This window comes from Ipomoea triloba, chromosome 14 (assembly GCF_003576645.1).
Source record: "Ipomoea triloba cultivar NCNSP0323 chromosome 14, ASM357664v1".
NCBI classification, from domain to species: Eukaryota; Viridiplantae; Streptophyta; class Magnoliopsida; order Solanales; family Convolvulaceae; genus Ipomoea; species Ipomoea triloba.
The window spans coordinates 15,687,076-15,703,362 of NC_044929.1; the positions used below are offsets into that span (position 1 = coordinate 15,687,076).

At 35.1% G+C, this 16,287-nt stretch overlaps 1 protein-coding gene across 3 annotated transcripts in view; it reads left to right on the forward strand.

Moving 5' to 3' along the window:
• Positions 1-375: 375 nt before the first annotated feature.
• The window catches only part of LOC116004647 (protein CHROMATIN REMODELING 5), an 18,449-nt gene continuing 2,537 nt past the window's right edge, over positions 376-16,287 (forward strand). Inside the window, exons 1-28 of one of the 3 annotated variants that reach the window (XM_031244776.1) lie at positions 376-480; positions 1,281-2,041; positions 2,245-2,312; positions 3,035-3,484; positions 3,871-4,095; positions 4,221-4,304; positions 5,621-5,680; positions 5,779-5,882; positions 6,045-6,096; positions 7,353-7,416; positions 7,560-7,653; positions 7,749-7,836; positions 7,930-8,064; positions 9,623-9,814; positions 10,590-10,657; positions 11,154-11,247; positions 11,393-11,517; positions 11,628-11,691; positions 12,331-12,543; positions 13,047-13,289; positions 13,421-13,531; positions 13,721-13,807; positions 13,925-14,107; positions 14,358-14,438; positions 14,518-14,751; positions 14,862-15,017; positions 15,105-15,282; positions 15,389-15,570. In XM_031244776.1, the coding sequence (XP_031100636.1) occupies positions 1,405-2,041; positions 2,245-2,312; positions 3,035-3,484; positions 3,871-4,095; positions 4,221-4,304; positions 5,621-5,680; positions 5,779-5,882; positions 6,045-6,096; positions 7,353-7,416; positions 7,560-7,653; positions 7,749-7,836; positions 7,930-8,064; positions 9,623-9,814; positions 10,590-10,657; positions 11,154-11,247; positions 11,393-11,517; positions 11,628-11,691; positions 12,331-12,543; positions 13,047-13,289; positions 13,421-13,531; positions 13,721-13,807; positions 13,925-14,107; positions 14,358-14,438; positions 14,518-14,751; positions 14,862-15,017; positions 15,105-15,282; positions 15,389-15,570 (4,272 nt within the window). In that variant the 5' untranslated portion in view covers positions 376-480; positions 1,281-1,404. Of the gene's footprint in view, positions 763-1,280; positions 2,042-2,244; positions 2,313-3,034; positions 3,485-3,870; positions 4,096-4,220; positions 4,305-5,620; positions 5,681-5,778; positions 5,883-6,044; positions 6,097-7,352; positions 7,417-7,559; positions 7,654-7,748; positions 7,837-7,929; positions 8,065-9,622; positions 9,815-10,589; positions 10,658-11,153; positions 11,248-11,392; positions 11,518-11,627; positions 11,692-12,330; positions 12,544-13,046; positions 13,290-13,420; positions 13,532-13,720; positions 13,808-13,924; positions 14,108-14,357; positions 14,439-14,517; positions 14,752-14,861; positions 15,018-15,104; positions 15,283-15,388; positions 15,571-16,287 lie in introns of all 3 variants that reach the window. The other 2 variants (XM_031244774.1, XM_031244777.1) reach the window with 2 other exon arrangements.

Genomic DNA, 16,287 nt, shown 5'->3' on the forward strand with positions numbered 1-16,287 from the left:
TTTTTTTTTTTTTTTTTTTTTTTTTTGTTTCATGAAACATTTGAAATAAAATTATGAATTTATTTAGCTAAATTATAACATGTTTGTTTTGACAGATCTTTTCAAAGAATATCTGTTTGAGAATCGAGTTTGAAAAGAATATATTTTTTAAATTAATCATTGCCGGTTTACCAATTGTCTAAAATTGGTGGGTTGAGGTAGATAAGTTTCTGATAAAAAAGTTGAATTTTTTTTTTAAAAAAAGGGGAAGAGATGAATTAAGAGAATAAATAGAAAAAATTAATTAATTACAGAAATCCTCCAGTGCCCATGTCCTGCTAGGAAAGTCTATAATCACGTCTCTCCAAACAAAAAGTGTAAAATAAACTCTCACAAATCCCTTCTGATAACTTCTCTCTCTCTTTCTCTCTCTAGAGCTACTCTCTGTCTCTCTCTAGAAAAAATTTTCCGAGATTTTCAATTTCGTCGAACCTGGACCGGGTAAATCCGCTCACCTTGCTCCGATTACCGATCGTTATCTTTAACTCCGGCGTAGGTTAGGAATCCCGGCAACACTCAAATTCGTCAAAAAACCAACCGGAAACGACACCGTTTTGTCCCCCCAACCCGCACACCCCTATCTTCCCGCCGCCGGCCGATCCTGTTACCGGATACGTTAGTCTCCGAGGTGCGCGCGATCGTTAGCCTGCGCACTCCTCTAGTCTCAACCTATCTGTCTAGCCTGATATAGATTTGTGCCCATCTTCTTTCGTATACGCGAAGGTGAGGCTTTTGAAATTTGCTTCCCTCATCTGGCTCTCTGTTTGTCTAGTTTGGTCCATTGAACTGCGGCCTCCCACCGGGATTAGGGTTTTTTCGCTCTAAATTGTGCGTCCCAACGTGTTTTAGGGTTCAGGAAACGGATTTGTGAAGTTATTCACATGATTTTGCTCGATGTTGAGTGTGGGGTGACCGATCCATTGATTCCACTGTAGAATCTGTTTATTTGCAGCATTTTGCTTGACCTTGGTTTGCTTTTATCTGGGTCCGATGAATTTTAATCAATCTTAGTGTTTGAAATCCGGTTCTGGAGAATAGAGGTTTATATGATGCCCTGTTTCCATAACAGTCATTTGAACTATATGAATGGGCTTCTCAGTTTATCAATTTGAAGTCCGGGGTCTTTTTCTTTGAATGAAATCAATTTAGGGTTGCAATACTTTTCAGTTATCCACAATTTTTGAATATTTAGTAGCTCAGAAATGCTAATTTACTGATCACATTTAAATGTTTTGCTTCAGGGGTTTTGGAGGGAAGATAACAGGCATTAATAAGCTGCTGTTCTATTTACATCCACTTACCATCCAAAGCATTTACCTCATTTAGTAAGAGCACGGCAAGCAAAGTTTCCATGTAAAAGAGGATATGGCCTTTTACAGGAATTATTCAAATGAAACAGTTGATTTTGAGGAGAAAAGGCAGGGACAAGGGCACAGAGATCCTGGAATTGCTGGAAATGAGGAGGTGGAGGCTACTTCAAGCGACAATGATGATGCCAGTAGGTTGCAGGATGGTGCTTCAGAAGATGCTCGGAGGATAAGGGACGAACAGCAATCTACAAGAATAATGGGTGTGGCTGGAAAATGGGGCTCAAGCTGTTGGAAGGACTCTCAACCTATGCACAACAATGGCAGGTCTGAGTCAAGAGAGGAGTCAAAGAGTGGTTCAGATTATAAAAATGAGGAAGAATCTGAAGATGTGTCATCTGATGGTAGTAGGGAGGATAGATTAGAGTCTGAAGATGATGGTCAACAGAAAGAAGCAGGCAAGGGTGGGAGTGTTCCAGCTGATGAGATGCTGTCTGATGAGTATTATGAACAGGATGGTGATGATCAGAGTGACTCCTTACATCACCGTGCTGCCAACCATACTACTAGTGGCTATACTACCAAATTGCCGGCCAGGCCAGTTGTTGCCAGCAGTTATACATCAAGAAAGCCAAAAACTTCCAAAGCTTGCCAGTATGATGACGATGCTGATTACGGTGATGAAGAAGAAGATGGTAATTGCAGACTTCACATATTATCAGAATCTGCATTTGAATAGTATACTGTATTACCTAACTGCTTAATTTTAATTGTATTTCCCATTATGTGCTAACTATTTTTTCTTAACCTATTATGTCAGTGCACATAATCTGGTTTCTTTAGTTGTGCAATTATACTGTATGTTTAACATTTGTTGCTTATTTCTTATTGCCTACAGAAGATGATCCAGATGATGCGGATTTTGATCCTGATTTTGGTACTACAAGTGATCGCAGGGGAACTAAGGTGTTTTTGTATGATAATAATTAATGCTTTCATAAACTCTTCCCGGTTATTGGTGTTGTTGAAAATCTTGTCTCTTTTATTTACGTTGTTTAGGGATGCCATTTGATCCTCCATAAAACAACTGCATCCATATTTCTTCTTTTATACCTTCCTCAGAAATCTTCTCTTTATATTACAAAGTTTGCATCTAAAAAATTTGGACTAATTGAAACCTGGCCAAATTGAAAAGTCTTGAAAAAAGAGATTAGGAAAATTTCAATTCTTTTTTTCAATAAATAATATGATTTCAAGTTTTTTACAAAGCATCTGGCTTTGCCACGAGTCTTGTTGTTGGAATGCAATGCAATAGGAAATTAGAGATGTGACCATACAACATTAATAAATTTGGTAAAAAACAGTAGGTATTTATTTGAAGTCAAATATAAACCTGCTGGTTATTTGACCAAGGATATGGAGAAATTGGTCTCAGGATGGAGCATCCTTTATTTCCATTAGTAGCAGTAATATGTATGAGGAGGCAGCAATTCTTTATTTTGGGTGTAAGTTAGTATCTGGTGATGTATGAGTAAATAGGTAATATGAGTGACTGACTGGCTGCAAAGCTAGGGATATGAAGTAGTTCCCTAAAATTTTGGAGTTTCAATTGCTGCTGTCTTATTGGTTTGGATTGAAGTATTGTACTTTCTTTGGGTAATACATTAATATTTTGCTTGCATATGCAGGAGAAGGATGAAGACTGGGAGGGTGAAGATTCTGATGAAGAGAATAATAGTGAAGATGATGATGATCTGGATATCTTAGATGAAGCTGATGATTATTATAAAAAAACAAGGGGCAAGCAACAAACTAGGGGTGGTCGTAATGTGAAATCTACCAGAGAACTTAAGAATGCTGCACCTTCTGCTCGACGTAAAAGAGGCAGAACATCTTTTGAAGATGAAGAATCTTCTGAACAGGATTCTGAAGGTGATAGTGATGAAGATTTTCGGAGTATGTCTAGAAGAGGTGGAAATTTGCGCAGGAAGAATAGTGGTCGATCTATGACTGCTAGTGTTTCTGGTAGGGTCAGTGAACAGCGAACATCAGGTCGTCGATCAGTTCGAAAAGTATCATATGCTGAGAGTGAAGAAAGTGAAGAGCTTGATGAATGCAAGAAAAAGAAGAACCAAAAGGTGTGGTGTTGCTATATATGTGTCTAATGTATCTTTCTTGCTCTTTAGCTTAAAAACAAATGTGCAGTGGTTGTCCATGCCTAATGTATTGTTCTTAAGATGCTATCATTGATTAGATATGACAGACTTCTCACTCTATAGTATCTTTCAGATCATCTACTGGAAAGGGAACATGGTAGCAATTGCAAAGTGCTAGTTCCAGTGTTACTATTGTTGTTATTATTCTTACTCTCTTGGGCTATGTATTTATTGCATAGTCCTGAGTCCTTTTCCCCCATTTGCTAAGATAACCTATTTGTAATTGGATATCTAAAGCAATGTTGAAAGTGTCATTGTGGCCATCCATTTTCTGATTTTTTTTTTTTTAAATTTAAAAATTCAAATAGGAGGAGCTTGAAGAGGAAGATGCCGATTCAATTGAAAAGGTATTATGGCATCAACCAAAGGGCATTGCAGAAGAAGCTATGAGGAGTAATAAATCAACACATCCTATGTTGTTAAGTCACTTATTTGACTCTGAACCCGACTGGAATGAAATGGAATTTCTGATAAAGTGGAAAGGCCAGTCGCATTTGCATTGTCAGTGGAAGCCATATTCTGAGCTACAGAATGTAAGCATTTTAATTTTTACAACCAGCTCTATATTGGTGTTAAATGTTTAGGGTATGTGAAAGAAATTCAGTTGCATTCTTTGCTGTCAATTGTCAATATCGTTTGTATATCTATGCTTTTGCAGCTTAGTGGGTTTAAAAAGGTTCTGAATTACATTAAAAAAGTGACAGAGGATGTGCGGTATCGAAAGACAGTATCTCGCGAGGAGGTAAGAGTTTACTTATTTAGTCAGTAATGATATTACAGTTTTCGTATGTGGATGTTTCAGTAGCTTTTTTGGCATCTTTATCTGTTTATTTTTAATAACATGAATCTGCTAAAAATCAATTCAAAATAAGGAGAGCGTGCAGTAGTAGGACATCTGTTTAGATTAGAAGGTAGAATAAGTTTGCAAGTCTTGAGAATCCTGAAAAAAGTAATTGTCTATTTAGTGTTTACAGTTGCTAGTAATGATTTTTCCTAGCAAAGACAAAGCAGTACTTGTGACAGTAGGATTGTAACATAGGGATCACCTGTTGCTTGAACTATAAAGCTTAGTACTCTAAAAGCTATCTTAACTACTGCTAAAGACAAGCTTTTCTCATTACAAAAAGATGCTTTTTTTTTTATTTTTTTATTTTTTAAGATTCTAGGATGAATAAACCAGTTTCTAAGATATGCATTACCTGCCAAACACATTGAATTGTGTTGTAATGTAATGGAGAGCAGTTATGTGACTAAAATAACAGTTATAAGTGTTATGTTGAACATCAATGAGTTCTGCCTATTTTCTTCTGACCTATTTTTTTGGAGTGTGGGGTATGCATATGAAGTTCGATTTTTCCTATTCTATATTTTTCAGTAAGAATAGTCCAATATACTTTAGATCCATTTTGTCGGAGAACCAAATACTTCAATTAAGATAGTTGTATGAAAGTCTTTGACTGTGACGTAATGTGAATATGTGATTGTGGGTGCACATTTGTGTTGGTGGATATTTTCATTGAGATAATTGTATGTTTGTATAAAAAAGACTTGGTGGTAATAAACACATTCTTCTTTGCATCCATTGTGAATAAAGGAATGACTGTTGTTAGGGCTCCATGAATAGAGAATTTCTCCTTTTTTGTTATTGTAGCATAAATAATACTTCATACTAATGTTCTGTTGGTTTACTAATAGTGCAGCATTGAGATTTCTTCTTCTTCTTCTTCCAACTACATATATATGATGAATATGCTTGGGCCTACTTTGGATAGGCTTAGGTGTTCTTCAAAAGCATTTTTATGTTCATTTGGCACATTTTTACTGTTTCATGGAGCTTATCATAATAAGCTGAAAACAACTTTTTTAATGGCTAGTTAAATAAGCCCTTATTAGATGTTTTGAGTTTATTTAAAGTGCTTATATTAAAAGCACTTAGTTTATGCTGTTTATTCAAACCGGGTTTTAATAAGAATCATAATAGTGAAGCTGCCTATAGTTTGTTTTCATGTATCAGTGGTTTGTCCTCTAATCTCTCTGACATTCTGTTTTTCCTGTTAGATTGAGGTTAATGATGTGAGCAAGGAAATGGATTTGGACATAATTAAACAAAATAGTCAGGTTTGATTTTTGTAAATTTTTTTACAGATCATCTTTTGTCAACACCTTCTCCATTCATATTTAAATACTTCGTGTAATCATGGTTGGCATGTACTCAGGTTGAGAGGGTCATTGCAGACCGAATTGGAAAAGACAGCTTAGATAATGTGGTGCCAGAGTATTTAATCAAATGGCAAGGGCTTTCTTATGCAGAAGCAACATGGTATATCTTGTGGTTTCTTTAGATTTACTGGCTAAAGTGTTTATAAGAAAATTGTTTCTTGGATATTGCATAGGATTGATAGGATTCATTATATTCATACATGTCTTGGTTTGTATATTCCCACAATTGAGGTTTGAATGCCTTTTCTAATTCCGATCCCAGGGAGAAGGACACTGATATTGCTTTTGCTCAAGATGCCATTGATGAATACAAGGTAGTTCCTCTATCGTATACTTTTGTGTCACACGACATTTGTGTGTGATGTAATCATATGCATTTATGTGAAAGTAAATACATACATTTTGTTTATGTCTGTACATTTGCATTGTATACGTTTTCATATATATATATATTTGGAGTCTTCATGTTCATTGGCATACATTCCCATACTGGGTGCAACAAATTTGCTTTTTGCCAACAATTATGAGAGAGATAAAGAATTCTCACTATTTCTTAGATTCGTGGACCCAATTCTGTAAATTAGAGATAACGGTAGAAACTAGAATAAAAACAATTGCATCTGGCAAATGCAAAAAAGGTGAAGAGAACTCAGTTTAATTCAAATCTTCAAGTGGACTGGTTTTGCTACATGCCTTAAAAATTAAGAGTTTGATTGAAGCTGCAATGTATGCATTTCCAGATTGTTATAAACCCTTTGCTTCTTATGTGAAGATCATTTGGGGAAAGGGTGTTGTTGATCTTCTGAACCAATAGGGAAGATGTAGTAAAATGGTTGTGTTTTGGGGGTATTATATGTCATTAGTTGTCTTGTTGTCTAAATCCTCAAGACATTCGAATCCCTGTGAGAAGTTGCCACTGCATTAAGGTTCTGCTGCTTGATATTTACAATAATTTATGCCAAAATTAGTACTCGAATAGGTAAAAAAACCTGTTATTATTAACGGAATGAGTACCCTATTTTTTTCCCTCTCCCCACTGGTATACTATATGCTATATGCATAATTTTAGTGTAATGGGCATATTCTAGATATATCATTTGTCAAAAGAGTTATTGGGTCTTTAAGGATCGAATTATTTGCGGGATTATTTGTATTCTTTTGGTAAGTAAAAGCTGATCTTGAGGTGTAAGGGAGAATTAAAGCATGTTTGACCAGAATGAAACTTCTCTAATTTACATCCATTTTTATAAGATCTTATAAAATGAAGTTGCAAAAGTTCTCTTAGATTAGAAAATTCCCTTTTGTTATGTCTTTTTGATCTGAGGGATTAAAGGAATTGAAAACATATTTGGTTCAGGAGTGTGAATCCTATGGCATTGAATCTTAATATTGTTAAAACATTTTTATCTCGTTTTGCATGCTTTCTGAAGTGCTGTCTTTTTGAAGAAATAGATAACAACTCAATGTGTGCTCTATTTAATCTGTGTATCTTAGCTTTTGTTTACATGGATCTTTCTAAAATTAATGAGTAAAATAGGGCTTTTGGTTTTGATCCATAAACTTTATGCAGGCTCGTGAGGCTGCAATGATGATTCAAGGGAAAACAGTAGATTTCCAGCGGAAAAAGAGCAAAGGTTTTTTGGGATGATATAAAATCCCTCATTATCAAAGCTTCTTTCCATGCATTCTACATTTTTTCACCTACTAAAATCCTCTTTTCTTTAAATGTTCTAGTACTATGGAATGACATTTCCTTAATGATGAAATTACTTTCTAGGTAGTTTAAGAAGACTTGATGAACAACCTGAGTGGTTGAAGGGGGGAAAGCTTCGAGATTATCAGCTTGAAGGTTTGAATTTTCTTGTTAACAGGTATGAAAAGAGCTCTAATTAGTGTGATATTTTTGCGGGAAGTTTCTTCTCTGTACTACTTTTTTCTTCTGATCATTGTCATTTTTGTCGTGTAGTTGGAGAAATGATACAAATGTTATATTAGCTGATGAAATGGGTCTTGGTAAAACTGTTCAGTCAGTTTCAATGCTAGGTTTTCTTCAGGTATTGAGTCATGTATCCTTTTTTGATTGTCTATTGTGTGTTTTTGTTGTGTCATATTTAGTATATTTGATGTGGTTATTATCCTTTCTGCAGAATGCACAACACATTCATGGTCCATTTCTTGTTGTTGTACCATTATCGACTTTGTCCAATTGGGCAAAAGAATTCAAGAAATGGCTACCTAATATGAATGTTATTGTATATGTTGGGACTCGTGCAAGCCGTGAGGTAAGTATTGGTGTGTGCGGCATGCCTTTGATTTTGAATTGAATGTTGTATATTATGGGCTTCGTTTGGAGTCATCTTTTGTGTGTGTATGTATGGTGGCTTGAGTTATATGTTTTCTGTTAAATGTGTTCTAATTCTGTTGGAATATGATTCTATTTGGCACGGGTATTTCTTCTTATGCTGATCTAGGATCAAGCTCATCACTCTTGCCTATTCTTGGTCCTTCAAAAGTCAAAATGATTTATCCAACAATATGTAATATTAGACACCAATTAAAGTTTCAATTATGCTGGATTTATTGGATCTGCATGCTAAAATGGTTTTTGCCTGCTATGTTAGTATAGATGTCAAGCTATTCCATTTGGTTTTGGGCTAGCTCACATGGGCCATTAGGCTTATCAGGCAAAATTTATTTGGCCCTAACCCTAAAACCTCTGGGCATTGAGCTTTTTAGTTGGACTCAATTAAAACTTCTCACATTTTAAACTTTCAATTTTGACAAACTAGCACATTTACATTAATAAAGATTAACTTAAAACATCATTTAATCAATCTAACTTGCCTATTTAAAATTTTTTCCAACTAAAAAAAATAACAGTTACGAACATTTGTATGAAGTGTATAAATAATTTTTTTTTTATATTAATGAATTTGTTTTATTTAAAAAAAATTAACTAATGAAAAAATTAATTTATTTACATTTACAATATAAATAATTATAATAAGTTTTTAGGGAAAATTGCATTTTTTGTTCTTAAGTTATAGGGTAATTGTAGGATTTGTCTTTACTTGTTGGTCATGCTCACTTCTTGTCCCTAAGCTATAATTGACGTTGCAAATTTCGCCCTTTTTCTAACAAAACACTAGGGACGGAATTTGCAACTTTAGTTACAGCTTAGGGATGAGAAATAAGCATGACCTACTAGAAAAAGGACGAAATTTGCAATGTCAGTTATAGCTTAGCGACAAGAAGTGAGCACGACCAACAAGTAGGGACGAATTGTACAATTACCTCATAACTTAGGATGGAAAGTGCAAATTTCTCAAGTTTTTATTTTACATTATTTATTTTTATCAACAATAATTTATAATTTATTTTGTAATAGATTTTATTAATATATTTATTAAATTTTTGTTTGAAAGCTTAATAATAATAAAAAACATGACTACAGAGAAGCCTACATACTGATTCCCCTATATATTTTGTTCCGCATCACTTGTAAAACTAAGTAGCTTTGAGGGGCTAGGCCCAGCCCATTAAGTTGTGTTATCCTATTGGGTCATTGGGTTTATTGTTTTTGGGTTATCGTGCTGGTGTTCTTATTGGGTTAAGTATCTTTTTTTTGGGGGCCCTATCTCAGTAATTTTTCAGCCTTTTTAGGCCTGCCTATCAGTTTTGGGTTAAGATTGACATCCCTGCTCCTTACTTTTTATACCGTTTTCAAAAATGTATTCAAGCTCATGTTGCTATAGGACATGATTAATCAAGTGCAGAGGGATTTACCATTGTTATTATTTACAATTTTCTGATTTGTTTCTAATTCTCATTCTGCTACAGGTCTGCCAACAATATGAGTTCTACAATGACAAGAAGGCTGGTAGTAGCATGAGATTTGATACTCTTTTAACTACCTATGAGGTGTTGTTAAAGGACAAGGCAGTTCTGTCCAAAATAAGGTGGAGCTACCTTATGGTTGATGAAGCCCATAGGCTAAAAAACAGTGAGGCTTCTCTGTATACGACACTATTGGTATGGTGATGGTTTTGACTTTCTTTTGGGCAGTGTTATAAAGGTGGTTTTGGGGCACACTTTGAAATGATCAAAGGGATAATGCCTTGGGACAGAGGAAGAATATGAATCAAACTTATTTGCTCAAACTCCTTAGCCTGGAAGAATGAAGTGGATACCTTGGGGTTCAAAGCATTCCTTTTGCACGTTAATTTTATCTGAAACAAGTAAAACATGATGAATATTTAGGTTAAAGATGGATTGGCAATGTCCAGTTGCAATATATCCTTTCCAAAATAAGACCTTTTCATCTGTCTTGTCATATTACACCCATGCAGTTGGAAGTAAGAAAGGAGAGCCTAGAAAAGAAAGAATGACCTTCTTTCTATTGTTTCAACATATAACAAACTACAAAGCAGTAATAAACATGGTGTAATGAAAGAGGAAGACTCACTGTGGAAGTAAAATAATGAAGGAGAACAAATGAAATTGTCAGAGGCTGGTTTAGATTTTTCATGCACTGTTTTAAAGTTCTCTCCTCCACTTTAGAATTGAAGCTGCAATTGATGCATGAAAGTACATGGTGATAAAGAATTCACTGGCCAATTCGGTTTAAAATGATCTGTTTGTCTTTGTTATTGCCACCCTTATGCCCTATGCCTTAGGGCTTATGCCTAAACCTTTGGGAAGTAAAACACATTACTTCATGTAGCCACCTTTTAAAACACTGCCTTTTGTCTCGGATATTATGCTGTTTCACTTCTAAGATGCTAGTTGTTATTTGCTATGACTGCAGGAATTTAGCACCAAAAACAAGTTGCTCATCACTGGTACTCCTTTGCAAAATAGTGTTGAAGAGCTATGGTATTATTTCATACTTCCATTTATTTACTTCTCATTTTTTATTTTTGAATTTGTAATTAGTTCTAGTATGTGATTCTGATTCTAATTAAGATTTGAACAACATCTTAGATGCATGTTTGCATAATTTTCAATGCCTTCATAAAAAAATTTCAATAGTATGCTTGCTTACTTTCACCCTGATTTGTAAGCTCTGTCAAAGGTATTTTGTTTTGAATATATTTGGTGACATAGCAATCCCATCCTTTAGGGGTAGTTTTGTTTTTTTTCTATTATAATGGACGAGTGGCAGTCATTAGTAGTATCTGGCAACTGACTAACCAATCTGAATTTTCAATCCATTTGATTTGTATAATTGACCTGAAATTGGTATTTGTCCTGAACTCCTGTGAGAAAATTTAGAATGCTTATTTTCTAACAGTGGTTGAATTTAGTAGGTCCATTTCATAATTGTTATATGAACAGTATATAATATGCATATTCACTATGACCTCAACAGGGCTTTGCTTCACTTTCTTGATCATGATAAGTTTAAGAGCAAGGATGACTTCATTCAGAACTACAAGAATCTTAGTTCGTTCAATGAAAATGAGGTACAAGTCACAATATTATTCTTTTTTCCTTCTATTGGTTTTTCTATCGAGCACTTTCCTCTACATCTTTCATTTTTGTGGCCTATGATATTGGAGTTATTAGATTTTGTCTAATTTTTACTTGGGTGTTATATTATTCTGCTAGCTTGCTAATCTTCACAAGGAATTGAGGCCTCATATTCTCCGAAGGGTCATCAAGGATGTTGAGAAGTCTTTGCCTCCTAAGATTGAGCGAATTCTTAGGGTTGAGATGTCACCACTGCAGAAACAGTAATTATTTTTAATGATCTATTCTGTTTTTATGTGATACCTCTTTTTAACTAATGGTGGTTTTAAATTTTTGTTTCGTCATGTTAGAATTCCCCTTTCACTGTTGGCAGGTACTATAAGTGGATCTTGGAGCGCAACTTCCACGACTTGAATAAAGGAGTGCGAGGCAATCAGGTTAGTTGGATAGTTTACCATGTATACAAGTCTTGTATGGATTATGTTGCCTTTAGTGCTTTACTAGATGCTGTTTATTTCCATATGGTGAAGCTCTTCCCTAGTTTGTTTGAAATTGAAGATTATTGTTTGGCTTGCCACAAGGGAATGAAGGAAAAATGTTGTTGCAGCCAGTTACTTTAATTGTTGCTTGCAGCTTTTGTCTAGAAAAATACATATACCAAAAGTGCCCGTGGAGAGGCATTGTTTTCTTAGTTTCTTTATAGCATTGGTAGATATACTGAGAGTGTAATATGAACCATTTATTTTTGGAAATTCTTTGAGCTTGATTAGTTAATGGAGAATTTTCCTGTTTCATGGTAATATGGAAAATAGAATTTTTGTTCACAATCAACTGTTTTCCAAAAAAAAAAAAAAAAAATACTGGAGATTCCTTTAATTTTCGAACTGAACAGAGTAATATGAAAAACAATAAAAGTTTTCCAAATTCTCCAAATACAAAAACAGAGATAATTTCCCTCATCATCACCATATCTATTAGTTATATGATATGAAGTTGAGAATGTAAGCCTTATGCACATCTTTGATTTTGTTTAATATGAGGAACCCTCAATGCATCTGACCTTGAAAACTGTGTAGGTGTCGCTTCTGAACATTGTTGTAGAATTGAAGAAGTGCTGCAATCATCCATTTCTGTTTGAAAGTGCTGACCATGGTTATGGTGGGGATGCCAACTTTTTTGGTAGCACTAAACTGGAAAGAGTAATCCTGAGCAGTGGGAAACTAGTTATACTTGACAAACTGCTTGACAGATTACATGAAACAAAGCACCGTGTATTGATATTTTCTCAGGTTTGTAATATCCCTACTAGTGAAAGCTCCATTGATATTCAGAAATTTTAGTTGCAGATTCTCTAGAATTGTGGCCGTAAAATGCATTAGAAAGTATTATTTTGATAAAAAAATATTCTTATGCTCTAACTAGTTTGGGTGGTGAAAGGATAGTGTGGCAAAATTTTCCACTTTCTTTAACTCCATTTTTCCATTCCCTTTCCAACTTATTCTTTAAATAGTGAACTACAAGTAGGGAAGTTGGAAAACCAAAAAATTTTACATGTGGTAAAGCTGTTCTATGCATATTGTCTTAGGATAAACTTCTATTGTTGTATTGTGAGTTCAAATTTGTTTCTATAAGTCATCATGCCTTTGAACTTTCATTTCCATGTGTGCCATGGACTGCATTGATATGTTTTCCAAGAACCTGGAATAGTAAAGCAGTTATCTTCCTAGATTTTAAAGTATTCTTGGTTTTTCATCTCTTCTCTTAAAAAGTTTGTTTCTGGTTCTTGTTTCAGATGGTTAGGATGTTGGATATATTGGCAGAGTATCTGTCACTCAAGGGTTTCCAATTTCAGAGACTTGATGGTAGTACAAAAGCTGAGTTGCGTCAGCAAGCAATGGAACATTTTAATGCTCTGGGTAGTGAAGATTTTTGTTTTCTTCTTTCGACTCGTGCGGGTGGCTTGGGTATAAATCTTGCGACAGCGGACACAGTTATTATATTCGATTCTGACTGGAATCCTCAAAATGATTTACAGGTACACTGAATTTTACTCTTGACAACTTTAGTATTGGCATCTGGGCTAATGAAATTCCAAAGATGATTTATTGTCATATTTTTTTAAAGAATAACTTCTATAATTATTAAATATGCCATTTTATTCATCAGGCTATGAGTAGAGCTCATAGGATAGGACAACAAGAAGTTGTCAACATTTACCGATTTGTTACAAGCAAAAGTGTAGAGGAAGATATCTTGGAGCGTGCCAAGAAGAAGATGGTATGCCATTTATATCCCTCATTTTACAACTGCTGCTCTTTATTTGATGTTGTAAGATAACCACAAAATATGTTTTTATGTATTTGTTTAACTGTTTCTTATATACTTGTACTTTCCTGCTGATTGTGAGCATTGATGACATAATATTGCATGTCTTATGAATTTTCAATTATATTTATTATTTGTTAGGTTCTTGACCATCTAGTGATACAAAAACTGAATGCTGAAGGCAGATTAGAGAAAAAGGAATCCAAGAAAGGAGCCGTCTTTGATAAAGTAAGGATGGAAGCCGCTGAATAACTTGCTTCATTATGTTTAAAGTTCAATTGATTGATATTGCTCTTGTAACCCTCTGGTTCTCTTGGCTCTGACTCTTTGCCTTCTATGACACAGAATGAGCTCTCTGCAATCTTACGGTTTGGAGCTGAAGAACTATTTAAGGAGGATAAAAATGATGAAGAGAGCAAGAAGAGGCTTCTTAGTATGGATATCGATGAGATTCTTGAACGAGCAGAGAAAGTTGAAGAGAAGGGTGCTGATGAAGAGCAAGGAAGCGAGTTGCTCAGTGCTTTTAAGGCAAGGATCTCCGTTTTATCCATGAGATGATTGATTAAAACTTTTTAATCTTTTTCTCAGTTGCTTTTCTGTTTTGAATATTCAAACTAGAGTTGAGGTTCTTTTTTTTTTTTGCTCCCTCATTTCTGCTAGGTGTTGCTTTTATTAGTTTAAAACTAGAGTTCCTTTTGATCTCCGTTTTTTTGTTATCCTGCTAGGTGTTGTCTTAATATATTCCGTGTAATTTATGTCTTTTTCCTTTTCTCTATAGGTTGCTAATTTCTGTGGTGCTGAAGATGATGCTACATTTTGGAGTCGGTGGATAAAACCTGAAGCCATTGCAGAAGCTGAAGTATGTAAAATTCAGATTTACTGATAGGCAACTCTTCAATAGTGATGGACTGATAGTTATCTTTTTCCTTGTGTCTCAGGAAGCCTTGGCTCCTCGAGCTGCTCGAAATATTAAGAGTTATGCAGAAACTAACCCTCTGGTTGAAACTAATAAAAGAAAGAAAAGGGGCACTGAGGCCCAGGAAAGATTCCCAAAACGTCGCAAGGCAGATACTGGTTACTCAGCTCCAGCAATTGAGGGTGCTGCTGCTCAAGTAAGAGGATGGTCTTATGGGAACTTGTCAAAGAGAGATGCCACACGTTTTTCTCGTGTGGTATGGCCAACCTATGCTGCTTTTCATGCACTTAAACAATTTGTTGGTTTAATATCTTATTTTGTGTGTTGACTAAACTATTCTTTTGACTTATGCTTTACTTCAATTAGGTCAAGAAGTTTGGTAATGACAGCCAAATTAGCTTAATTGCTGCAGAAGTTGGTGGGGCTGTTGAAGCGGCTCCAACTGAAGCCCAGATTGAACTTTTTGATTCTTTGATTGATGGCAGTAGAGAAGCAGTAAAGGGAGAAATTGTGGATCCAAAGGTCTGGTTGTTACTTAGATTATTTCAGGAGGAAAATAAGAATTACTTGTTCTGTGTGACTAACACTTGATGCACCTTTTACCTTTAGGGGCCTCTGTTAGATTTTTTTGGTATCCCTGTAAAAGCCGATGAACTACTAAGCCGTGTCGAAGAGCTTCAGCTTCTAGCAAAGCGCATTAGTAGGTATGATGACCCCATCTCACAATTTCGAGCACTTGCTTATCTGAAACCTGCTACCTGGTCTAAAGGTTGTGGCTGGAACCAGAGTAAGTACTGTTCTGTGCTGGTTTGGTTTTTGTTTCTTTTTGTTTTCCTCTAGTTTGGTGAATACCTGATTCACAACTGGGTGCTAAAACTTATCCCTCTTTCTAGAGGATGATGCAAGATTGCTTTTGGGAATTCATTATCATGGATTTGGAAACTGGGAGAAGATACGGTTGGATGAGAAGCTTGGTCTTACTAAGAAGATTGCTCCTGCTGAACTTCAACATCATGAGACTTTCTTACCTCGAGCTCCCCAGCTGAAGGAACGAGCTTCTCAACTCTTAGAGATGGTAAAATTTTCATTTTGATTAAAGAAAATTAATTGGATTCTACTTATTATTCCTGCAGGCCGAACCTCTGATTCTTCGTTATGCCTGCTGTCAGAACTTGAAAATGATGAATGCTTAACCAACTATATCCAAAATCTTGTACCATGAAATCTGTCATCGTTACTATTTTGAAGATGCGTCATTTGTTCTTGTTAACAGGAATTGTGTCGCAAAATTCTACTAAACTAAAGAAGAGTTTCCATTATCTTAAATATTGAAGATTTCATTTGGAATGTTTTTGATTGGTGGTATGCATGAATTTCTGCTGTCATTTGACAATTAATTACTCTGTATATGTTTCTGTCATGCTTTAAAAGGTGTATCAGATCACTGAACTCCCTATTATTTTAAATTTCATCTTGGAGAATGAAGATTGCATTGCAAAGTTACTAGGACCTAGGTCTGCACTGCTGCCCAGGGTATAGCTGACTAGGTTGTATGACATGTCTTTGGTTAAATGGGGATATGCTAGTTACAACAATCCCAAAATCATAATTACTGTCTTTGGACACATTTGTTGTATTCAGTCCATTGTTTTCACATTACAGTCCACTCCTTTCTGTAATTCCTTGATTACTGAGTTTGAGATCTTACACTCCCCCTTCTCTGTGTTTGGAGATGGATGTGAAATGCCTGCTTATGTTTTTTTTTTTTTTTTTTTTTTTTTTTTTTTTTTTT